This window comes from Silurus aristotelis, assembly GCF_946808225.1.
Source record: "Silurus aristotelis genome assembly, chromosome: 11".
Classification (NCBI taxonomy): Eukaryota; Metazoa; Chordata; class Actinopteri; order Siluriformes; family Siluridae; genus Silurus; species Silurus aristotelis.
In genome coordinates this window covers 7,513,457-7,539,521 of record NC_139584.1, presented here as the reverse complement: position 1 = coordinate 7,539,521, position 26,065 = coordinate 7,513,457, and the positions used below count along the sequence as shown (strand labels likewise).

General features: G+C 37.5%; 1 protein-coding gene across 7 annotated transcripts in view; it reads left to right on the top strand.

The window, feature by feature from the left end:
- pde4d (phosphodiesterase 4D, cAMP-specific) overlaps positions 1-26,065 on the top strand; it is a 168,714-nt gene that overhangs the window by 102,731 nt on the left and 39,918 nt on the right. Inside the window, exon 1 of one of the 7 annotated variants that reach the window (XM_083555347.1) lies at positions 19,597-19,804. The exons of the other annotated variants lie outside the window; for them this stretch is intronic. Coding sequence (XP_083411473.1) covers positions 19,680-19,804 — 125 coding nt within the window. The 5' untranslated portion in view covers positions 19,597-19,679. Of the gene's footprint in view, positions 1-19,596; positions 19,805-26,065 lie in introns of those variants that run through there. 7 annotated transcript variants of the gene reach the window in all.

The window sequence follows — 26,065 nt, the reverse complement described above, 5'->3', positions numbered from 1 at the left end:
AAAAAAAAGATCCGATCCGTGACTCAAAATCCGTAATGTGATCCGACCCATGGGTTTTGTGACCCGTTGCACCACTAATAAGCAACCATTATGAGTTTTTAATGATTAAGTATTAGTTCATGGTTATAAATAGCACTGGCAGTAAATAAGTGGTTATGATATTTTTGTTGCCATGGTGCTTCACAGTACATCTTTGGACTAGAGCCATGAATAGATATTGAATTTGGTGTCCAGAATAAACATATAGATATCAGTGTTTCTTTAAACAAGGCATGTTGTCAGTAATCAGACTATAGAGCGTAAACAAAACTCGATCTGTCTATTTTAGCACTGTAGCTAATCTCTGGTCTGATAAGTTGCCTTCAGTTCGATTGCATTGAAGTCATAATGGTTGTGCAAATGTACATTCTCTAAACTGCGTCTGGTTTTCTTTCACATATTTATTGGTTTTGCTACAGTAAAAGTGTTTGCTGCAGTGAACATTTGAAAATACTTTGCCGGATCTGCTTCTGCATGGTCTGTCAGTTGACAACTCGAGCTAGAGAAACATGTGGGATTGTTCAGATGCAAACTCTACATAGTGGAAAAGTGAATTAGAACTGACAAGTGTCTTTGACTGACACTATAATCCATCTGAGGGGGAGAAGTTGCCAGGTAGTTGGAAAGAAATGACGTGATTGAAGCAGCTTGTGTCACCTGTGATGTAAATAATGCATCTTATTCAAAAGCATAATGGTGGATTTCCTTTCCTCACCTGCTTTACCTAGAAGCATACACATCTCCTACCCCCAGGTTATTTGAAGCACCCCTTGCACCAAGTACCTTTAGAGAGATCGAGTGGCTGTTGTAATTGAGCTTGAGGTCATGCGTGGGCTGATGGAGCTCAGCAGGTTCTGGGAAGGCAGATTGATTGCTCAGGGTCCTCAGACTAGCAAAAATCCACTATGCTTATGAAACGGACTGTTACCTCATATGTGACGCACAGCACTTCACATTACTCGTGTCCTGCTGAGTGAACTGAACTCACTCCACTAACAAACCAGCTTGACTTCACTCAGGGTTCAACTTTAAACCTGTAAGGAAAGTTTTAATGTATAAGACAAAGTATGAATGTTGTCTAGAATTTGACTATGTGCATGTACAGGATTGTTTTTGCTCTAGCTAATACAGTTAAACTTTTTTGTTTAAATAAAAAAAACTCAGGGTGTTGCTATTAGACATTAAAACTGGTATTAGGTAAGAGTTGGTGAAGACGTCCAACATTTATCACTAGCTATAAAGAATTCTTGGATTAGATAATAAATGTTTAAAAAGTACAAAAGGAATACAAACTGTGACTTATTGGAAATCAGGGATGAAAATGTATAGGCCCACGTTCTTCCTTTCCATCTTTGCTGGTTAAGTTCTACTTCTGAAATAAAACAATATTGGAGAGTGTAGTAGAAAAGTCCACAAGTATCCATTGACCTTTGTATATGAGGACCTTCCGTGCTGCTCAGAGTGTTACGCTTCTGGGATTAGCACCATTTGTCCTTTGATAGCGTCATCTGTCCTTGACAACACATGCATTCTGCTTTTTTGCGATAGTTCAAAAGTTGGACAGTTTTCCCAGTAACATTTATTTATTTAATCAACTCTGTTTATTGCATGTTTTAGGAACTGATTATGGCATTGGTGTGTACTGCAAAATGAGTAAAAGAGAATTTGACTAGACAGAGTGGAGGAAGCCATCTTGAAAGCCAGGTATGCTAACCTGCTAGCAAAGCCTAGGGGCTATGGCTTCTTCAGAACATTTCATTGACTTGGGTAAATATAAAAAAACAAGCAGCTTCCTTCTGCTTTTAGATAGATGCTTTAGGATCTGCCCTATATTATTATTCACTGTCATAACTCACTGGTGACAGAATTTCCATTAAAGGCTTGTTCTTTTTCTGCTTGTTCACATTTTCACACCACTGATCTTTTCGTGTTGTTCCTCAAATGTACTACATCATGCCTATTTTACCACCAGTGTTTAATAGGCATAAAACGATGTGATGCCTCAATTTGAAAAAAAGGGTGCATTGGATAGTTGTCATTTGTGCCGGGATGCATTGTTTTAATAATTTTTAATTGGCAAAAAAAAAAAAAAAAATGGATTTATTAGTAGATGTGCTATACAGTACTTCAATTATTGGAAAAGTGACCAATAATTTGTGCCCAATATTTTATATGATTTTATATGATTTCTCCCTGCTAAACTGTTTCTCGAGCATGTTCTTTCAGCACCACTGCTGCTGTCCCAGCACTACGGAGACCGAAGCGTGTCCTGAGAGTCACATAGAATATAGATTTACATGGCAGAGGTAGAGCTGCATCTTACTGCAGACACCTGAGAAAAAGAACAACTTGTTTTATTTTATCTTTCTTTTTTCGAAAACTACAACTACAAAGGACTGTTTGTGAAAGGGCCATGTTTTAGAAGTCAGAAGGCACTTAAGTAAATTGATGATTTGCTGTCTGTACCAAAAAAAATAAAAGCGAACTGTCGGTACCCTATCGAATTGCAAAGCATCATGTTTCTTATTCATTACATTGTATTGCATTGTTAAGTCAAATAGAAATGAATGGGGTCACTGCATAGTAATAGGGGTGAAGTGCATCGCATCGCATCGGAAGCTGCATCATATGTATCTTTAATGTGTCCTATTAAGAAATTGGAGGCATGTAGTTGCTGCTGTTGGTGTTGAATTATGGTTAATGGAGATGTAAGTGTTTATGTGTGGAGAGTAGTAGATGGAAAAGACAAGTCTGGGGAAGCAGCAAAAAGAGGAGGTGGATTTGAGAAAGGTTTTATGTTCTAATTACGCCTTTTTTACCGATGATTAGTAGTTACTGGTGTGGTGTTCTTGAGTGATTAATCAGTGAATATGACCTCTGATAATTGTAAGTTTTTAGGTTTAAACAGACCTAAACAGATCGCACTGTTCTTATAAGATTAGCCCTTTGCCTTTGACCCAGTAACATTTTTAATCAGCAGCCATGAAACTGAAGGTTAAACAGTCGCTTGAAATGTTTTACACTGAGGAAGTGAAACACTATATCCACTGGGTATGGTAGTATGGGTTTTGGAACTGCTCTCTTGCATGCACCATTTATCATTAATTCATGTTTTTTTTTCGGGGGGGGGGGGGGGGGAGGAATCATGACTCATTGTTCGAATATTAGAAATACTCCATTTACAGCTGTTTTGAAATTCAGATGAAAAACAGGTCGGCAAAAATGAACACTTGTAGGTTACAAATTTCAGGGAATAATCACATACTCATGCAAAACAGTCTATGGAGTTTAAAGAACCACACACAAAAAAAAAAAACATTTCAGGAGAGTTCTGGGCGGAAATGCTTGGAGAATAGCCAAGTGTTCTTAGATGATTTTCTGCTTACCAAGAAGTGCTTGTTTGGGTTACTAGAGCATTTGCGATAATTTATTCTAGTCTCTCTTAATAATTAAAACATTTCTGCTTGCTTTTGGGTGTTTTTTGTTTTTCCCGCCATTCTACGTAAATTATAGTGTTAGTGTGTTGTGTGTTATGTGTGAGTTTCTTAAATACTTAAACCAGCCCTTCTGGGACTAACAACCATGACACAGTGAGTATTAACTAAAGCTCCAGACCTGTTATTTACATTATTTTATTTATTGCATTGCACTGATGCTGCATGATTATCTGATTTAGATATAATTACTTGAATAAACAGATAAGTGTATTTAGGTGTTCCCAATAAAAGAGTCATTTAGTTTTCCCCAAAATAAATGGTGGTCTAAAGTCTGGGTGTAGTCTAGTCTTCACAGCTGTTCAGACCATAATGCTTAATGGACTACACAATCTACACAACTGAATATTTTAAATTTGCCTTTCAGCCATTTTATGGACAATAAATGATTAGTTGAAGTAGCTGAATTTCTCTTGCAGAGAGTCACAGCAGATAAATGTTGCTTCAGCTCAAATCTAATAAAGTAAAATGCCAGGTTTCTCATGTACTTTTCTTTACACTGTCCTTTTCTTTAAAGGCCATGAAACCAATCCATCACAGCAGACATTTGGCAAAATTACATTGTGTTTCTGTAAGATCCTGTTTATTTAATCAGCCTGGCCCTACTGACATATGAGCTGTGGCAGAGCTCGTAATTCTTGGGAAGATCTCGTATTTAAAGAAATATAAGGTTTAAAAAGCAACAGAAAGTAATAAACTACACTAAACCTACTGTGTAATTTGCCATGACCACATTTGAATTGTCACAGTAATGCGAATAAAATCAAATTGAGAATATGAATGCATCGTGCTATCGTGCTGCATTTGGCCGAACTCTCTTGCTGTCTATGCAACAGTCGTACTCGTGGCGTATCACATCACACCCCTCTCTTTTGCTGTTTAAAAAAAGTCCCAGTCTCAGCAAAATACACATACTAAAAATCCAACTGAACCAATGATGCAGTAAAGATCTGTTCTGCCATTGAAGTAGATTTCTGATTACACTGATCTAATCTACACTGTGTGGACAAAATAGGATGTCTTCAGATTTCCCTTTACTTGAGCTAGCCCTTATGGTCAGGTGCCCACAAACATTTGTCCGTCTTTTTACAAGAACTCTGAAGAAAATTGTTCATTCTGCTTAGTATTAGCTTTCTGATAAAGGAAGGATGTTGGATTGAATATTGATGACATCCACTGTTGGGATCAGCTCTTTTGCTAATCGGAGATCCTTTTGGATAAAAGCATTTGCAAAATGATTACATTTAGCAGATGTGGTCAGCATAATTATTAGCATTCACACTAAAGTGACTTCTTTATCTCAAGACTGTATCTACAGTATGCATTTTTTCCAGCTTACACCAGTTCTCTCTTGCCAAAGATACAAAGAAGCTCCCTCTGAGTGTGATATCTCCTATCATGTTGCTCTGCAGGTCCCGATATGTTGCCTTTATGGTTTTATCTCCAAAAGTGTGCATTTTAATCTCGCATGCCTGCGTGAGACCCTTCATGAGCCAATGCCAGAGCACTTAGTAACCTACTGTATATCACTGCATATATTACAGAAGCTGTGTTTCATGGTGATAATAACAATGACTATAATTATAATTCTGGGTAGGCCATATGTAAAATATCCTTTCATTGACATTTACTAACATCCCAAACGGATAGACTCATTTGCATGCATAGTTGAGCCTGCAGTTACACCACATGATGCAGATCACTAATGAAGAATAAAGGACTGTGATGTCAAATAAATAATAATAATTTTTAAATGAGGTTTTTATTAGTGAATATTGTTCTAGTGCAAGTAAAATAACATTTACATATCTTTTTTGGAAAGATTTGCATTTAATTGCTATTAGCAGACACGTATCATGAAGCAATATAGTGTAATATAAGTAATTTGGGAAAATGATTTTAATAAGATACTAAAACATGAGGTGGAGAACAAAATTGGGATGCCAGAATTGAGCTTAAACAAATATTATATATTTTTCAGTTGTACCATGTGATTTTAAGGCTTAGTAAGAAAGAAAGAAGCTTTGATTTATTCACATATACATATATCACCCCCACCCCCACCCCATAACCTTTAAATCAGTAACCCAACGCTTTAACAATTGAGCCTTAACCATAGTAAATCATATGCTGAGTTCTAAATTCAAATATTTGGATAGAGACCTTCACTGTTTTGCATTACTAGGATGAAGCACCCCCTTACTGCATATTCATTAAGGAAAACAAATGAAATGGACGTGTTTTTTCCTCACACGGAAGATGCAATTTGTGTTGTGCCTTTTTATTATTGCACAGTGTTTTTGTGGGTGGATTTCACTTTGTACAGTGTTTACACACACATACCTTTTGCTTTGGCTTCGATGTCAGTGGTATTAGTGTTATTATGTTCAGATTAGTCAAAAAAGCACCACAATTTTCTTAAAAAGCTTAAAAAATAATCTAAGATTTCAGTGATATTTTTATTTAGAGGTGTAATTTCATACTTGTACCAATAAAATATGTAAAACATGTTGAATATATGCATATACACCAACCAGGCATAAATGTATGGCCACTGATCAGGCATAACATTATGACCACCTGCTTAATATTGTGTTGGTCCCCCTTTTGCTGGCAAAACAGTCCTGACCTATCAAGCATTAAATAATTTGTTCTGTTTTATGTTTAAAATAATGATTTCTTAATTAAGATTCTTAATCTTAAGTGGGAGTCGTCTTATACATGGGGCGTCTTATACACGGAAAAATATGTAATGTATGTATCCCAAAGGTAAGCATAGACCCTTTAGAGTCACAGTTCAGTGCATATTGACATGTACATAAGCTTATACTATGGATATGAATACAGGAAGTCTTACCAGATAACAGTAAATATGGCATGGAAAGAGCTGGGCGCTCACTCTCACTTTCTCTCTTTATTGTTTGCTCTCTCTCTCTTTGTAATCTTTAGCTTTTCATTCTTACTCATGCCACAGATTTACACCCCAGTCATAAAAACTTCAGGAGCCTTAGCAACGACTGAACGCCATTTGACTTTGTTTTGTCACTTGGATTCTTTTTTTTTTGTTGTTGTTGAAAAGATTACAGAATAAATGCCTGGCTACAGACATGAAAAACATTTGCTTCTAAATTCATTCCTGTGGCAGCCATGGACACCATTTGGCTGTTATGTGACCAGAGAGGAAGGAAAAAAACAGCACTCGCCAATTATGAGTTTGGATAATAATAAAAATAACATGACTTTGCATTCGAGAACTAGGGCATGAACATGATGTTTGTTCTCAGTTCATGACTTTTGGTGTCTGAAACGAATCAATAGAAGTGATTTGAGACTTAGGGGTTTAATTTTTCATTTTTTAGTATTTACATCCATCTTTGTGTTTTATTGCCTTATTATAAACAGATTGTACATGGTTGTTGTTTTGGTTCAGATAAGAAAGTGTTTTTTTTTTGTTGTTTTAAAAAAAAAAAAAAAAAAAAAAGTATGGGGAAATGGTACCTAGAAAACATTCTTTCATTCATTGTTTTGTATCTGCTATCTTCTGCATGCTTGCAGTTCTTCGCAGCAGATTGTTTGCCTTACATGCTGCATGAATTTGCAGACACTAGTCTGCACTAAGGCCATCACAAGCCGTTTACAGTTATTCATGCAAATGAGGCTTCATCTAAATCAGGCATATATTTGCATGCACAATTAAAAAAAATTGTCTTTCTGAATTTATTTTACTGAGAAGGCACTTTCATTAGATACAGCAGAATGTTGTAATGTCATTTTTTTTATTGTTTTATTTAGAAAAAAACCTTAGTTTTCAGTATAATTCTTTTATAATATTAAAAGTGTATTGAATACAGACCCAATATTAAAAATTCAACTAATAGAATAAGCTTTATTACATTGATTCTATACAAGTTTTATTAAGGATATTTCTAAATATCAATGTTTCTCTTAATCAAGATTCTCTACTGATTATACTGTTGATAATCTTTCCTGTTATAAAAACCTCCACTCTTCTGGGAAGGTGTTTTTCTGGAGTTTGGAGTGTGTTTGTGGAGATTTTGCTTATTCACCCACAAGAGCGTTAATAAAGTGGAGAAGTCCTGGGGTGGAGTTAGCATTCCAATTCATCCCAAAGGAGTTCAATAGAGTCGAGGACAGAGCTCTATAGCAGGTCATTTACAATCATCTACTCAACCCTATGTAAAGCATATCTTTATAGATCTGGCTTTGTGCACACATGCGTTGTCATGCTGGAACAGATTTTGGTCTCCTAGTTAAGTGAAGGAAAAATGTAATACTCGAGCATTCAAAGACATTCTATATTCCATTCTAGAATTGTTATTCCAACTTTGTGTTAACATTTCGGGGAAGAACCACATTGTCGTCTGCTACAGTACAGTGGCTCAGGACCACCATCACTGCACACCTCAACAATGTTTAACTGTAATAAATGGGCATTTGGTGCCACCCAGGTGAGGATGGGTTCCATCTTGAGTCTGGTTCCTCTTAAGTTAATCCTTGCCACAGTCGCCACCGGTTTGTTCATCAGGGACAATTATAGGGAACAAACGTATACATTCTTTATTACCACATCATATCTGTGTAAAGCTGATTTGAGAAAATGTCCATTGTTAAAAGCACTATACAAATAGAAATGAATTGAATTGAATATATGGATGGAAAAGTCAGGTGTCACAATACACTTGCCCATATAGTGTATCTTCACTTGCTCGAAAGGGGGCTTGCAGTGTGTCGTGCTTTGTCTTAATAAAAAAAAAAAAAAGTCTATTATTTTTACATTAACGGTACTTAAAAAAAAAAAACGTCATGTTCACTGTGAATCAGTGCAGCGTTCTTCTGATTAATGAGGTTTTATGATGAAGCATTTCTCCATGCATCTCCTCATGGGAGTCTCTTCCAGGATGACTCCACTCCATCCATAGGGCCACCTGAATAGTTGCAATAATAATGGACATAATGATCTGAATTTAATGCTAGGGGTTTTTTTTATTCATCAGGTCCATCCTCAGCCCAATGAAACGCCTACGGTAGGTTTTAGAGTGACGTCTTACACAGCTCTCCATGCCATCCTTTTTAAAAGATTGGTGTTCTTCAGTCTAGCACAGTTAGGGAGACATAGAATTCAACAGCTAAAATGACTGTTAATGCACGTTTAATCTGTTGCGGTGACTCATGTTGGTCCAAAGTCTACTTTATGTTTTGTTTTTATTAACTCCAGGAACTAGCATAGGCCCCTTTTCTAATAACATTTGGCGAAGATGTATGTTTCATGTCTTTGTGCTTATTGTGAGACTCCCAGACCAGGATTTTTTGCGATAGAGTCTGGTGCTGCTCTTGTGAACCGTGAATAATCAGTCTGCCAGCCAGTATAATTAAGTCACGTTGGTCTATTCAAATCATATTTTTTTTTTCCTCCTTCTCAGTATGAATATTGCTTCCTGTCTGATCAGGTCTTGCTTTTCTATTGCATCAGGAAAAGGAAATCAAGTGAAACATTTTGCTCAGTTTTATTTTCATAATGGTGTTCTTGCCATGATGAATGATGTGCCCTTTAAGACACTGCGAAAGCTCCCGAGCTGTAGACAGAAGCCCAAAATCGTAAACTCTGCTTATCGAATGTGTTTGTGTGGCTCGTGCAATTATGCACACAAGGCAGCAGACTACCTTACCTTGATCTTCATGAGCTCAGGGTAGAAGGTGAGGAGTCATCGTTTTTAATATATTTTTGTAATTTACGGCCTCTAAAATAAATTTATTATGACTATTATGCTCTTTCTGTCTTATTAACCTTTAATTTAAATGCACAGTTGTTAAATAAGCTACATGATATATAGATAGCAAATGTTAATGACACTATTTTGTAATATGGTAAAACATTATTTTAAAATATGTAATGCAGGAAAATATTCTTGGGCCCTTGAGCAAGGCTCTTAACCCCCAATCCGCTCAGTAAAATGAATGAGATAAAAGTGAGTCGCTCTGGATAAGGGTGTCTGCAAAATGCATAAATGTTAATGTAATGATCAACATATCACGAGTGTATTTTATTTTCGCTCAAGTGGGATTCAGAAGAAGCAGGGTGTTATCCGGCCGTGCTTGACCAACGATATCTTGGTCTTGGATCCTAGGTGTTTTAATTGTTTTAATCTATATTAAATGTCTTGTTTAAAATTTTTTCATAACTCGTTTGAACACCAAATGGTGCAAACCGACATGAAGAGGGCGGAGTTAAATGTTTCATGATGTCCTTGATTAATACGAATATTATTACGTTACGCAAATAACTGCAACTAGCCGAAATCATAGACTGGCATACTTGTATGTTATTGATGTCTCCTGTTTGTAACAAATGTTTACCTGCTCCAAGAACACAAAGAACACCCAGATCACTTGTAGTTTCGTAACCCTGATTTATTCTGGTGCCGGTTTTGACATGTTGTCAGAGAAGCTTACAAAAGATATCATTTGCTACAGCTGGGTCTAAGAAAAGCAATTCATTGACTTGAGTAAAAAGTCTTAAAAGTCTTGAGTAAACTTCATACACACTGCAGCTGCAAGGTCACTGTATTCGAACATGTTTTAGCCGATCTGACAGTGAATTTGTTGTTATACTAATTGGATCCTAACCGCTGCTGTCCGGGGAGCTGTTTTGCTCTGTGTGACGTGTTTTGGGCCAGCAGAGAATTAGTCAGACACTCAGGCGCATGGCAGGCACACACACACACACACACACACACACACACACACGCACAGTGAAAAGGAAGAGAATAATCAGATCCAGATGAATTCTTGGCTAAACACCAGCATGGTGGCCACGTCATCAGCCCATCAGGTGCACGGCACATGCTCTCCTCCAGACTAATTAGGCATCCCTATTGCCTCGACAGACCCGGTCACAGCAGCCTCACGCAAAGATCCAGGGTAAACATGTTTTAACGCTAAGGAGATGTCAGATGTACGTTAAACACACCAGACCTCATTCTCAGGAGTGTGTAATTTGGGAATAAAAAAAACAAAAAATTTTTATTTTGTTATGACCGAGTAATTATTTCCTGAAGCGAGACTCTGACATTATGCCAGTTGGCAGTTCTTGAAAATATGCACACCTGATGTCAAGCCCTGTTGTTTCAACTTGAAGGCTTTTGAAATAACTGAATTAATCACACTGCTTTATTAAAGCTGAATTTTTTCTCACCTTTATGTGTCAGGATGCCGCATGATGAATGCGTGTAGCTGGAAAGAGGCGAGTGATGCTGAGGTACATGGCAGGCTTTCAATGCAATTTAGCCAAAGAAGCAGGCCCAAGGATAGATCTTATTCATGACCTGACTAAAAGGCTTCTTTAGGGCATCTTGCATTGAGAGTGAGAGGAGCATTGTGTAAGGCAGATAAGCCGTCCAACGTCTCATCTCTTGCTGGAGCTGCGAGATTGCCTGTCGGGTTTTCCTCCAGCTGCTCCTGATCAGTGATGGATGAATTCAGCCAGCTCTCACACCATATGCTTTATCTTCCAGGAAAAAGCATTTGAGAGCAGGATACACTTGATAAAGTGCTTTCACACCGAGCCACGCTGAGTCAGCTGCAGGTTATACCCAAGGATCCTAGGCAGGTTTCCTGATTAGAGCATCATATAATGAAGTTTATTCCACTGTAATGTCGAGTTCTTGATTTCGAGGCTCGGCAGAAGCTTAAAATGAATGCTCACCTTCATATATGATATTGTTTCTATTAGAGACGTCAAACGATATTAGATTTACAGATACCGATAGCCGATAACCAATTAATCAACTGTTATTTAAAATAGATAGTGGATAAAAAACAAACACTCCATGTAAAATAGTACTGAACTTTATTACAAAAAATAGAAAAAACAGTACTGAATCATAAAACTGTGCTAAATGGAAAAAAATAACTATATTAATGAATAAATGTAATAAGATTATTAAGAAATTATGCCTTATAAATTTTAAATATAATCAGTGTATCGCACAGTCTCACATGTAAAATCAAACAGCACGAGGCGTCAGTGTTTTCCCTCTAGATAATGACAGCGGATCTTTTCAGCCACTCCAACAACAGACACAAGCCTGTATGGATTTTTGCAAATAGCTGGCAGTTCCACCAATCAGTGGCAATTAATCGCCAAAACCGATGAATCAGTCAACTTCTAGTTTCTATGGTAACAAATAATTCAGTGGACAATGAACGACGGATGCTTCATGTAATTTATATGTAATAGCAAAAAGGAGATTTAGCACATGAATAGTTTTTGATGTGGTGTGATCTGTTTATATCTACCACAGCATACTGGATATCAGGAGCTACAGACATTCCACACACTAAGTGTAACTATAAATAGATAAAAAGCATTGCGCATTGTAAACATCTCAATGGTCTATATGAAATACAAGGGAATGAGGAATAGCACAGACCATGCTGTTATGGGAAAAGAAACTTGAAAGGTTGATCAAGGGCTGTTTTAATACAACCCACAGTGGCTTATATTCCATTAATAGCGTGCCTTGGAGTGTGTTATTCCTCATATACTTCAGCAATTTGCTATTAATTACAATTTTTTACTTTTCATCGTAAGGAATAAACACCAATTTGGCATAACATTATGACATTATATCATTATGAGCGGTGAAGTGAATAACACTGATTATCTCTTCATCATCGCACCTGTTAGTGGGTGGTACTGTATATATTAGGCAGCAAGTGAACATTTTGTCCTCAAAGTTGATGTTAGAAGCAGGAAAAATGGCGCGAGTTTAAGGATTTGAGTTTGACAAGAGCCAAATTGTGATGTCTAGACGACTGGGTCGGCACATTTTCATAACTGCAGCTCTTGTGGGCTGTTCCTGGTCTGCAGTGGTCAGTATCTACCAAAAGTAGTCTAAGGAGGAACAGTGGTGAACCGGTGACAGGGTCATGGGAGGTCAAGGCTTATTAATGCACGTGCGGAGCGAAGACTGGCCCATGTGGTCCAACAGACTGCTGAAGAAGTTAATGATGTTAATGCTCGATGGGTCAGAATTGTTTTGCCAGCGAAAGGGGGACCAAAACAAAATATTAGGCAGATGCTCATAATGTTATGCCGGATCGGTATATACAGATCAATAGCAGCTATAAACAGTTATTCCCACACCAGCCTCTTTTTCTTACTCATGAAGTTGATTACCACTGAGACTGGAGGCTCCTTCTATTAACGGAAAGCTTGCTTATGAAAGATGATACATTTTTATTAATAAAAACACATCTATTAGTTCTGTTGCAACAGTGTCCTGCTGTTCTAGAAAACTTACCAACACCTTCTGATCAGAGAAATAAATATTCTGGAAGAATTGATCGGTTTGCTCCGTTTACTGCGTCTCAGAAAACTCTTTCTGGAAGCAAAGAAGGATTTGCATTTCTGATCATGCGTTCTCTGATGCAGGAGTTATTTACAATCGATCATATGTTTTTGCCAATCTTCCCCAACAACTATGAAGAAACACTCTCAGCTGGTGACAGATTGCTCTCTAGTGGTGATAAAAAGAGCAGTTGTGTATAAAACACCACCCATAATGCCTTGTGCTAGCAGCTTTGATGGTATTAATTATCTCTGCAGGGGGTCAGATTCTACTCCAGCTTGCATAGTGGATATCAGATTTCAGCTCACTATTCATTCTCTGTTCAGAGTGGAGCAGATTTGATTGCACCTCCATGTTAACGTGTTTGGAAAAGCAGCCTTTTTTAAAATCTAAAATATACAGCATAATAAGGGGCATAGCCATGTTGAATTAATCCAACATGAATGAGACATGATGGTGCTGGGGGCTTTTCCATGTGAAAATGTGAAAAGTGTAGATTTGCTTTTTGTGCTTTTGTGCACAATATTACGATAATGTAATAATCCAATTATTATTGTAATTATTGGAATGGCAAATATTCTGTAGTATTATGTAGAAGGATCATGTATTTGCATATTGATGACAATTTGCATAATGACTGTGATGTCATACTTTCTTGCAGTGAAATGTTTTGGGATAGTTTTTCAGTCTAATTTTACAGGCAGAAAAACAATAAGTATAATTTTTGGCCATTTTCAGGGGTCAGAATTTCTTTGTATTTCTGCTCATTTGTACTCCTAAATGGTTCAGGCATAAACTCAACTTAACAGGAATAAAGAACAAGAAGTGCCAGCGAGGCAGACATTTAATTAACACATTATTTATGGGATTCTGTTCTCTGTAAGCAGTGTATTGATCTGCGGCTGTAGCTTTTTATTGCAGCGATTCCTGATAAAGATGAATCGGGTGCATTAGAGCTGAACCAGGTCCTGTACTGAAGACTGATGTCATCGATTACTGTACAACGAGGTCCTGGACGTCCACTGCTCATATTATGAGTCATGAGCTATAAATCAAGGATTATTGTTTGTATTTCATTACAGTTACATACCTCTTGAAATGTAAACTTTAATATTATTGCACTTAAAGGGAAAAGAAAGCTAGTCTGTATGGTTACATCATTAGCCCACACCACAACAGCCAGCACAGGAAACAAAAAACAAAAACTCTTTTTTCCATCTAATTTGCATCCATACTATCTGGGAAAACTTTTGACATTTCCAACCTATTTATAGATTTTGCAGAACCAGTTTATTGCATTTTACAATGTGACAACACCCAAAAAAGTGAAAAGAATTTTTTTTTTTGAGAGCATTGAGTTCCACCAGATTCTCCAGGAGACATTTTTACAGTCACAGTTTTGATTACAAGCTGTCCATATTTGTCCATATTGGCATTACTATGTTTCATGTCTATATTATTATTATTATTAGTAGTAGTATTATTATTATTATTGTTGTTGCTGTTGTTGTTGTTGTTGTTGTTGTTGTTGTTGTTATATATATATATATATATATACAGTACAGACCAAAAGTTTGGACACACCTTCTCATTCAAAGAGTTTTCTTTATTTTCATGACTATAAAAATTGTAGATTTACACTGAAGGCATCAAAACTATGAATTAACACATGTGGAATTATATATGGAATTATATACATAAAAATTATTATAACAAAAAAGTGTGAAACAACTGAAAAATGTCATATTCTAGGTTCTTCAAAGTAGCCACCTTTTGCTTTGATTACTGCTTTGCACACTCTTGGCATTCTCTTGATGAGCTTCAAGAGGTAGTCACCTGAAATGGTCTTCCAACAGTCTTGAAGGAGTTCCCCGAAAGATGCTTGGCACTTGTTGGCCCTTTTGCCTTCACTCTGCGGTCCAGCTCACCCCTAAACCATCTCGATTGGGTTCAGGTCCGGTGACTGTGGAGTCCAGGTCATCTGGCGCAGCACCCCATCACTCTCCTTCTTGGTCAAATAGCCGTTGATGCCTTCAGTGTGACTCTACAATTTTCATAGTCATGAAAATAAAGAAGACTCTTTGAATGAGAAGGTGTGTCCAAACTTTTGGTCTGTACTGTATATATATATATATATATATATATATATATATATATATATATATATATATATATATATATATATATATATATATATATATATATATTTATTTATTTATTTATTTGTTATTGTTATTACTATTATTATTGTTGTTATTATTGTTATTATTATTATTGAATATACAGTATTTCACAGTTATACTATTACGTTTAATGCAATCTGAAATACATTTAGCTAATATTTCTATTTTTGCTGTCATATAAATTACAAAGTGCATCTACTAGTTTCTACTCATGGCACAGTATTTGGATGTTTGATATTTAAAAGGTAATTGTGTTGAATGTATTGTGATGTGGCCAAACACCAGGGAAATTTCCTAATACATGTAAATATATATCACGGATAAAACATTTCTAATTTTGTTTATCACAAATTATAAATCTCAACTTAAAGTGTGCCATTCTACATGTGAGGAAATCACAAAGCTATTTTTCTGCATTTCTGCTATTTTTGTGTGCGTGTGTGTGTGCGTGTGTGTGTGCGTGTGTGTGTGCGTGTGTTTGGTAGAATTTAGCCACAGGGGCATCTAATGGACTTTTCATAGACCACTGTACATATTGCTTTACTGTATAGAGTCAAGTGAAAACCTTGTTTTTATTTTGTTTCACATTGTTTGTTGCAGTTAGGTGACACAAAAATATATCCTTACAGACGTTTTTATTTCAACTTTTGCAGATACACACGTATGCACTGTATCACAATATAAAGATTTGTATTTGACTTGATTTTCTGATAAACTTTACCTTCTGGATTTTTTTTAAACATGTTTCTATTATTTCACATTTCATTCAAACCACACTGTATGAGATACAGTGGGGAAAAAAAAAAAAAAAGCGACAACGATGTATCATTAAACATTAAATCTCTCTCGAATTCGCAGTTAGTCTTTAATGTAAAATGACACATGATCCAGCTCCCACCATCTCAGCCTGACCCCCTGCAGAGGTAATTAAGGTTGTCTGAGCCTCAGGCACAAAGCATGATGGGCACTCGCATTAAAGAGTCCCCACTAGAGAGCTGTCTATCTCCAGCTGGGAATGTTTCTCTGTGGGTGTCCTAAAAGATGGCAATAACCTGATTGCAGTATAACAGGGTGCATTCAAAACGCAAAAACATAAGTTTCCTATTTAGAGCATTGAGCTTTTATTTAATTATTTATTTAATTTTTGAGGTTTCTGTTTATCGCAGTGTTAATCATAGAACCTGTCAGTTCTGTAAACTATGATGTAGGTGATGCGATGGCAATGCAGTTAGAGGTCCGGTGTGGTCGGTTGCTGTGTGCTGCTGTACTGCTCTCTTATGGTAATGAAGAGAAGTGCATCTACTGTCCAGGAGACATGTGTGATGTTGAAATAGAGGTTAAGAGGTTTATTCCTATGATTGCCAGAGAACCACAGATGGGCAACAGTTTAGACTGGATTCTGCTTTAGATATACATATGTAGTTTTTCGAAAATCCTATTCCATATTAAGTTCCCGTTTACTGTTGTTATATCATCCGACTCTTCTAGAAAGATTTTTCACTAGATTTAGGAGTGTGCTTGTGGAGATTTATGCTCATTCAGCCTATTGAACAATCCAGCTATTCGAGATCAGTCATTTTTCTATTCATCATCTACACACAATTATTTTGTCCTGACAAACTTATAAACCACTGCAGGCATTCAAAAGGACTAAGAACTCATGTTAATTGCATTAGACTAAATAAGTCTGTAAAGCAAATTGTTTGCAATGGGTTTCTGGTCCCTTGCAGTGGTTTAATGTCTCTTCACCTAATAGCACTCTCTCAACACTAAATTCTACACCAGCTCTGTTAGCACTCTTTTCACACGCGATTCAGACACCATTCATATCCAAACTGTCAAGATAATAAAATCATTATAGAGCACAAGGTTATGCTTCTGTCAGATATTTATATTTTTGAGTCAGTCTAATCTCTAAGACAGTAAAAAGTCTGTAGAATCAATATAAAAAAAAAATAATAATAATACTGAACTCTTAAGTTGTGTGCAAGTGTACAATCCTAGCATTTTATACAAAGCATTGTACACTCTATGGACAACAATATTGGAACACCTGACTTTTCCAGCTATACGTTGTACTTTCTTTAAACTGCTACCACAAAGTTCTGTAGGGTGTCTTTGGATGTAGTAATATTACAGTAATATTACCAAAATTGTTCCAGCATGACAATGTCCTTGTACACAAAGCCATCTCCATGAAGATATGCTTTACATGGGTTGAAGTGAAAGAAAACTACTTTACCTACTGAATACCTATGGGATGAATTGGAACACTGGCTGCACTTGGGCTGAAATAATTCTTTGAGTCGTCGTCGTCTTCTTCTTCTTTCAGCTTCTCCCATTAAGGGGCACCACAGCGGATCATCCTTCTCCATACCCCCTGTCCTCTACATCTGCCTCTTTCAACTTAACTACCTGCATGTCTTCCCTCACCACATCCATAAACCTCCTCCGTGGTCTTCCTCTTTTCCTCCTTCCTGGTGGCTCCATCCTCAGCATTCTCCTACCAATATACCCCATGTCCCTCCTCTGCACATGTCCAAACTATATTCTTTGAGTAACTTGAGTAATTAGAATTAAAAAAAAAGTTATTAAAATTATTTTCCTCGATGCTTCATTGAGTCTGTTTAACTACACACGGAGCACTGTGTTTCCCCACAGACCACTATTACTGACGCACCACCCACTAAACTCTGGACTGATCTTGGTCTTATTTATTTATTTATTTATGGCTTACACACAAAACAGGGCTGTAAACGTGTGTCTGTGTCACCAGTTCTCTTTCTCACCTTCTGTGTTTCCACGTTGTGAGTACGCAAGGCTCAGAGTTTACTAACTTACATAGAGTGCACTTTCTCCCGTCAAGTTTGTTTTGTTTGTATTTTTTTTTTTTATAAATCACAACCTTTGCGTGCAAAAGTGGCGTACGCACGGTTTGAGCCTCGTTTTATGCCATGTTTATAAGCGAGACCCCTGGACAGGTAACAAAGAAGATGCCTCATAATAAAAAATAGAGGAACGGAGAGAAAACAACCAGGGATGAGAAAAAAATTCAGGCCAAAGAACACAATGGAAAGTTTAGGATTATTTTAAACTTTAAAATGATAAAGAAAACACCATACAGTTTGTTTACCTTTTTAAAAAAATAATTCAAACACATTCTATGTAAAATAGTACTAAATAGTAATTTATTACAAAAATCTAAATAAAAACTAGTACTGAATCATAAAAATGTCACTATATGAATAAATATAATTATATTATTAACAAATTGTAAATAAATATAATATAGCACCGTTCTCTTTGCGTGAAGCGTGCAGTCTTGTGTGCAAAAAGAAACAGCTCGTGGCATTAGGGATTGGCCTCTAGAGGCCGCTATTTTAAAGACTGCAGAACAGAAGTCGGAAAAACTATCGGTATGGACTTTTGCGGATAGTCGAGAGTTATAGCAATTAACTATCGGTGCCGATCAATCGGAAAAAGGTCAAGCTCTAGTTATTATAACCGCAAATAGGGGCCACATTTTTTTGAGTATTTAATGTTCATAAAGCACATAAACATTTTAACGTCAGGTATCCACAAACATTTGACTATATTGTCAATAAAAAATTTTTATATAAAATGTGTGCAAATATGAAGTGATTGCCTGGTGGTGGAAAATCTTTTTTTTTGTGAATAATGTACAAGTAATTAAACTGCTCTTTAGTTCTTATAAGCAGTATAAGTCTTTGCATTGTAAACCATCCAGAGGTCATATAACATATAACACACAATAGCACCGCTGCATTCGGAGGGCAAAAGAGCAGTCATTTATGTCCTGCCTTGGGGTCTTTCCACACGCATAAAACATGAGCCTGCAGGGCTCAAGTCATAAGATTCACTATGGTGTTCATTAGGAGCTCTTCCCTGGTCAGATTAAAATCCACTTCTGACGCATCCTCGTTATTCAAGACGCGCAAACAGCACAATCCATCATGATCCAGAATGCGTAATTCAATGTTTTTTCTAATGCCAAAAGGCACCGGACTTCTTTTTTTTTTTGCACCCTAAATTGACTCTAAGCAGAAACGAAGTGGCAGCAGGATCGGCTCGCTGGATTGATAATGTTCTGCTCGTACGTCACTCTCGCCTCTCTTATTAGGCTCAAGGACCTGGGATATAAAAGCCTTTAACAAATGACAGAAAATCAAGTCGAGTTCTAAGAATTCGGAGTGGCGCAGCACGCACACCTAGAGACACGTGGAGCGCCGCACCCACCCTTCAACTGGCTCCCATCTCTACATTAACTCCCTAATTGTTATTACTGCTCTAAAACTTGGCAATTTACACTCTTTTATAGACTCCCTTGATGCACACACACACACACACACACTCTCTCTCTCTCTCTCTCTCTCTCTCTCTCTTTCTCTCTCTCTCTCTCTCTCACACACACACACACAGAGCCATGCACACATTCACTTCCTCCACTCCCCTGCAGTTTCTCCTGCTCTTCCTCCCACCCCCAGTCTAGCTGGAAGAGACGGAGCCTTTGTCGTCTGCGAGTCTGTATCCGCCTTGTCGTTTATCACTCACTGTCCTCTCGTCAGCCAGCGATGAGTCTGCCGGTGAGCTCGGAACTCTTTTCCCTGGAGAGGGTCGCCCGTTACCGCAGCGCCTGCATCAATGGCTCTCCATATGCCATTAACAAGCCCATTGACATCAAGGGTCGAAGAAGATGGTAAAGATGACTTCTGCAAAGTAGAGTGGCACTCTACTCACATAAATTACATCTCACCGCTTTACACTGTTTTTGTTTTTTTGTTTTGAGTCCCTGAAGGTTCATTGGCATCCCGTTTAGAACTTAATGTGGACATTCGTATTTATCTTGTATCGTTGCTGTTCGAGCTTTACTCCTGCTGGTGTTTTCTTGACAGGTTGGATTTAATGGGCTGCTCAGCTGGAAGCTTCCTGGTCCACTGATTTAAGACCCACTTTGATCAGATAGAGATGGCACATTCATTTAAACAGAATGTAAAGCGAGCAAATCAGTTTTCCTCACATTCCACGCGATTGTCAATAACGATTCTCCGATCTTAGTTTTAAAAGTGGTTGTGGTGGTATTGATTTCAGGAAGCCCTTTTGATTTTTAAACCCCTACCTTATACTGTACACACTGCTTTATCTCTGACTCTGCTGCCCATAATGGGCTGAATAGCATCTCTTCAGTGGTAATAATTATTTTTGCTCTGCTAATATTAGACCTTGTTATAAAGGAGTTATAAATGTGGGTCATGAGGTTTGGTGCCATAGTCGAGTTACAATGGTGCTTTCTCAAAAGCCGTTCTGTTGTTTGCATGGGAAAACAGGCATGGGTCAATATCGGAGGCGCACACTGAAAGATGTAACGTGTGTGTGTGTGAGCGTGTGTATGTGTGTGTGCTCAAGCAATGTTCAGCTGAATGCTGGGCAACAGTGCAGCTATCAGATATGTATCCAGCGATACTGTTATTAAAATACACACATTGCCAGTCCAGTTATCTGGCTTTTTTTTCTCTTATGAATTAATTCGAATCTGCAAGCTATATTGCTTGTTTGATTTTTGACAGTAATCCCGTCCCACGTTACTTGCGGAATCATGTGGCGCACACGGAGGACGTTTTTCTCATCAGTGTAGCCCCTGTTGGTTCTGTAATCAATAATAGGAAGCAAGGAGCTATTAGACTAAGGAAAGCGAGTCTGTATTGTGCTGTCACACAGATATGAGCGGAACATATATGCAGTATGAAGATAAGCCATACATTACTAATGTACACCATCTGTTCTTTGTAAGTCCCTGATGACTAGGTGTTACTTTACATACATGATTGGATCATGCAGTATTGGTTAGATTGTATTATTATTATGATTATTATTATTATATTAGTATTTATTATTATAATGATGTGAATACGCAGGGTATTTTTTATTTTTTTGCAGTTGATTAAAATTATCTTTTTTTGTGCTTTATAACTATAAGTGTTAGAAATTGACCGAATCGTCTAGCAGTAGAGCCGCAGCCGTGTACAAAATTTCCATCTTTGATACAAAAGTGTAATCTGAAGCATAGTTCACAGGAGTCGTGTTTTTATTCATCAGCGCTGCACAATATACCATATGTTCATGGATATTTCAAATCGTCCTCTGTAACACAATAGCCTGCATAATGCATTTCATTTAGGAGTCCACATGAATGTGAACGCGTTGTTTCCAGGTCGAGGCTGGGATGAACTAACACCATAGGTGATGGGAGAGTGTTTTTCTTTTTTTTTTTTTATGTCAGAGGTGAGGCAGGGGAGATCTGGTGTAGGTAGGCAGATTTGCAGGGATAAGGCAAAGAGGTGACTGTGTGTCAGCATGCACTCTTTACTCCTTCACTCCAGTTCTGTTGGCTATGCAGTGGCTTTGCAGCGCTGATGATCATTCCTGATCTGACAGTTAGGGCTTATTATTCATTCTGAGCTTCATGCTAATTTTTGCTTCCCCTGTTATACCGTCTTAATCTGGAGCAAAAGAAGCTCTAGTCACAATTCTGAAGGGTGGAAAACACTAGCGTGTGGGGTATGAATGGGCAAACTGATGACAAGTGCAGAGAATACAAAGATTTACCAGGTGCTACTGCAAGAGTATAAAATGTACACTAGTACTATTCAAACCTTCTATTTCATTTCCTGCTTTCGTAGTCAGGGTCAAGGAAATACCTGCCTTGAGACTGGGAAATGCCCTGGTCTATTGCAGGACACCATGCACACACATTAACACTCTCAGTAACACGTAAGAGCAACCTAGCATCATAATCACAATATTCACTGATCAGGCATAAGATTATGACATTATAACATTATGACTGGTGAGTGAATAAAACTGATTATATCTTCATAATGCCACCTGTTAGTATGTGGTACTTTATATATCAGGCAGCAAGTGAACATTTTGTTCTCAAAGTTGACGTGTTAGAATCAGGAAAAATGAGCAAGCGTAAGGATTTGAGTTTGACAAGGGCTGAATTGTGATGTCTAGATGACTGGGTCAGAGCATCTCCAATAACTGCAGCTCTTGTGGGCTGTTCCCAGTCTGCAGTGCTCAGTATCTATCAAAAGTGGTGCACGTGGGGGGTGAAGGCTGGCCATGTGGTCCGATTCAACAGATGAGCTACTGTAGCTCAAACTGCTGAAGAAATTAATGCTGTCAGTGCTCGACTGGTCAGAACCGTTTTGGCAGCAAAAGGGGACCAACACAATATTAGGCAGATGGTCATAATGTTATGCCGGATCGGTGGCCATAAAGTTACGCCTGATCCGTGTATATAGGCACATGTTGGGAATGAATCAGGAAAAAAACACGGTGACTGAACAAGCAAAACTATACCGGGAGTTGTGAGGTGGTTTAGCTATACACTTTATTACAGTGCAGACCCCATTTTTTTTACCTACGTTTTGTATACAGTACATTATATACTGTAAAGACATAACCCAAATTACTTATACTTGAAGGGTAACTTCTTTTGACAAAAATTTTTTGAAGTGTGTGTGTGTGTGTGTGTGTGTGTGTGTGTGTGTGTGTGTGTGTGTGTTTCATATGCTGTTACATGGCTTTCTATGGATTGGTTACATGGAACCTATTCCCTTGCATTCTTTAATAGCTGCTTTATCCTCGGTTGGTCAAACTGCAACCGGAGCTTGTCCCAGGAATACTGGGTATAAGGCAAGAAAACATCTATTTTATATATTTAAAAGACTCTCTGAGCAGTAATCTGTGATCTTTTACTAGCTCACTTCACAGTTTTATTATTAATATATACTACAGTATATGATTTCTCACAGGAATATAGAGCGCAAATGCAGTGTGTAAATTTTTTTTTTTTTTATAAATGTATAAAAATTAGGCATAATTACCTCAGTCAAATCCATTTACGGGTGCAGTTAGTTCACAGTTACATTACTTTTGTGTAAATTTTATGCTGAGCATTTTCAAATTATCATATTGCAATTTTAATGGTTACATTTCAAATGTTTTAATTTTTAAACAGCATAAATACAGCAGGTGCAAATCAGCTTTTATCTTCTGTGTAAACTGTTAGAGTTAAATAGTTTAAATATGCAGAAAATATGAATAGGAAGGTTTTTATTCACTGGGTAATAAGTAATGATAAGGAAGAAGAATGTCCTGTTATGTATTAGCACAAGTCTTTCGGTTTTATAGAGACACTGTTATTTTCATTGGGAAAGAAATAAGAATAAAAATGGTAGCTGATTGATTATAGAAAAAAAATAGCTCGGAAGATGAAGTGATGGAAATGTCCGTCTTTAATTTGCTTGTAAGGCTTTTTTCCCTTCAGAATGAAAATATATGATCAAATAGCTAAGAGGAATATACGTGCATTCTACTGGTGAGATGGGTGAAGGGTTATGTGAGTGCTGGTCAGTGCTGTACTCTTTGTACTGTGCCTGCGCTAATCCCAGTTTAATGGCTTGTTTCAAGCTCAGGTTCAACAGGTACCTTACCCAGGTGAACACGGTGTTCTGATCAACCAGGTCTCTTTCTAACCTTTACGCTAAAGTCGTGAAAAGGCTAAAGTGCTCGAAGGGTCTATCTTCCTCTTTTTCAGCTCAGGCTCCTGTTTCATATTCTAATCCAACTGGAACATTAGGTCAGGCAGCATATCGCTCGCCTGGTGCCTGATACGAGATGATGAGCTCCTCGGGAAATGTACCGCTAACATCAGGGATACAGTCAGAGTGCCATTTGGTTTTTGGATGCACTGCCCTGGCCTCTGTCCCTTGTACCAGTCGAAACATGTAATATTCTAAATGATTAACGTTGTCTTCATAGACTTTTTGCAAGGTGTAATAATCTTTCCCACCTTGGCATGTTCAATGTGCAAAGTAGAGGAAAAATATAAACTGGCATTCATTGATGTAACAAATATATATTTTTTTTATTTTAATTACAATTGAATACATTTAAAGTAACTACTTCAGTGTTGAAAGTTTGTATCCAATAATTGAAATTATTAAATTTGCATTGTGTGATAAAGGTCAAATAGTGTTAGCTTACTACAGTTATCATTAGCAAGGGCTGTCCTGGCACCTGTCTGCTGTCCTGACACCTGTCTGCTGTCCTGGCACCTGTCTGCTGTCCTGGCACCTGTCTGCTCTCCTGGCACCTGAGGACATTAATTTAAATTTTAATTAATTGGACATTAAGGAAACATAAACTTCTCCTCATTGAGTTATGAGAATGAAGTGACGTCAGGGGCGCACCTTTTAAATATCTGACAGGACAACAATCCAAATGTACATTTGCCAGACGCCCTTTTTCAGAGCAACTTATAACATTAACAACTAAGCTACCATCCCCCCACGTGCTTTATACTTCAAAGCACAGTGAAATTCTTTCTTCACGGATCCCAGTTAGGAGCTGGGGTCAGAGCGCAAGGTCAACCATGATACAACGCCCCTGGAGCACTGCGAGTTAAGGGCCTTGTTTAGGATCCCCAAGAGTGGCAGCTTGGCGATACCGAGGCTTGAACCCCACCCTTCCGATTAGTAACCCAGAGTCTTAACTACTGAGATATCACTTCCCCATTCAAAACACGTCAAAACACACCAAACAAAAAAATATCAGCTGTATATCTACACTGTTCTGTGTTGCTCATCATTTTCCCCACTTATCATTTCAACACTAAAACTCTTGTTTCATTCGTTGCACTTCAGCAAACCTTTTATCCTGGTCTGAGCCACTCTGGAGCTTATCAAGCTCTCTAGCTGTAAGTTTGTTACAGTAGTGTTCACATGTTGATTGTATTACTTTGTTTCGGGTCCTAGATGCATGTAATTATTACTTTTTTTTTGACACCAGACACAAAAGTAATCAAAAAGGTTTTCAATAATCCTGTGTAAATAACGCCCACACATTCTGTGCTTTTAGATTTGTGAAATCCTGTTTACTCTATAAATTTCTTGCATTCTGCTGTATTTTCAAGCTTTGTACCATTTACCGAAACATGCATGCACGTAGACATGCTGTCTATTTTTCTTATGCTGCCATTTCAACGTGTGTTTGATGCGTGTTAAGTGAAGATGGGAACGCCAACCCTGTTATTAGACTACGCTAGACCAAAAAAGGACATTGGGATTTGATGGGATTATAGCGAGAGGTCAGGGGATAATGACGCGCATGGCTTTGTCGCACAAACACGGAGTTAGGTCAGAGTATTTCAGTGTAGCACGGGTCCAGCAGCTCAGGCAGTCTGTCTCTTCTAAACTGATGGCAACTGACTTTAAATATGAGCTCTCCTAAAGGCAAGAAGAGGAAACGCTACTTTAAATCTCAGAGGTACGCATGCCTAAATCACCCGTTTACACACTGGAGCTGGGGATCAGTGCATCTGTTTATTTTGAGTTGTCTGTGTCGAGGTTTGTGTATATGGTAGCACCTATTTTTTTTACAAAGGTACATTTTAAGATTCTTTAGCAAACCTTTGAGACTTTTTTTGCTAAATTGCTGCGTAATTTTTTCTTCTGTTATTGTTGTGAAACTATTTCTTGTTTGAGACACAAGAGGGCAATGCTACATATGGCTTCTAAAAGCTTGACCCATTTCCCAGTGTTTTACAGATTCCGCTTGGCATCATGGGAATTTTCTAGGTCATACACAGCATTTATTATAGTCAACTGGTGTGAAGTTGTTTCTGTTGTTTTTCCTTCAACCCAACAGGAGTGAACGTTTTGATTAGTCTATAGAATAAGACAGAGGGGATAAAGTTTTTTAAAAAATTTTAAAGAAAAGTTGAATGAAATTTGAAAAAAAATTAAAGATTGTTTGTTCTGCTGACGTTAAATGACGACATATGTTTGTTATAGTGACTTACAGTAACTGTGTTTCCAAAAAAATAGATACAAAATGTGTTGGGAAGAGAAGTAATATATTTGCATTGCTCTTCTTCTATAACAGAAGAGTT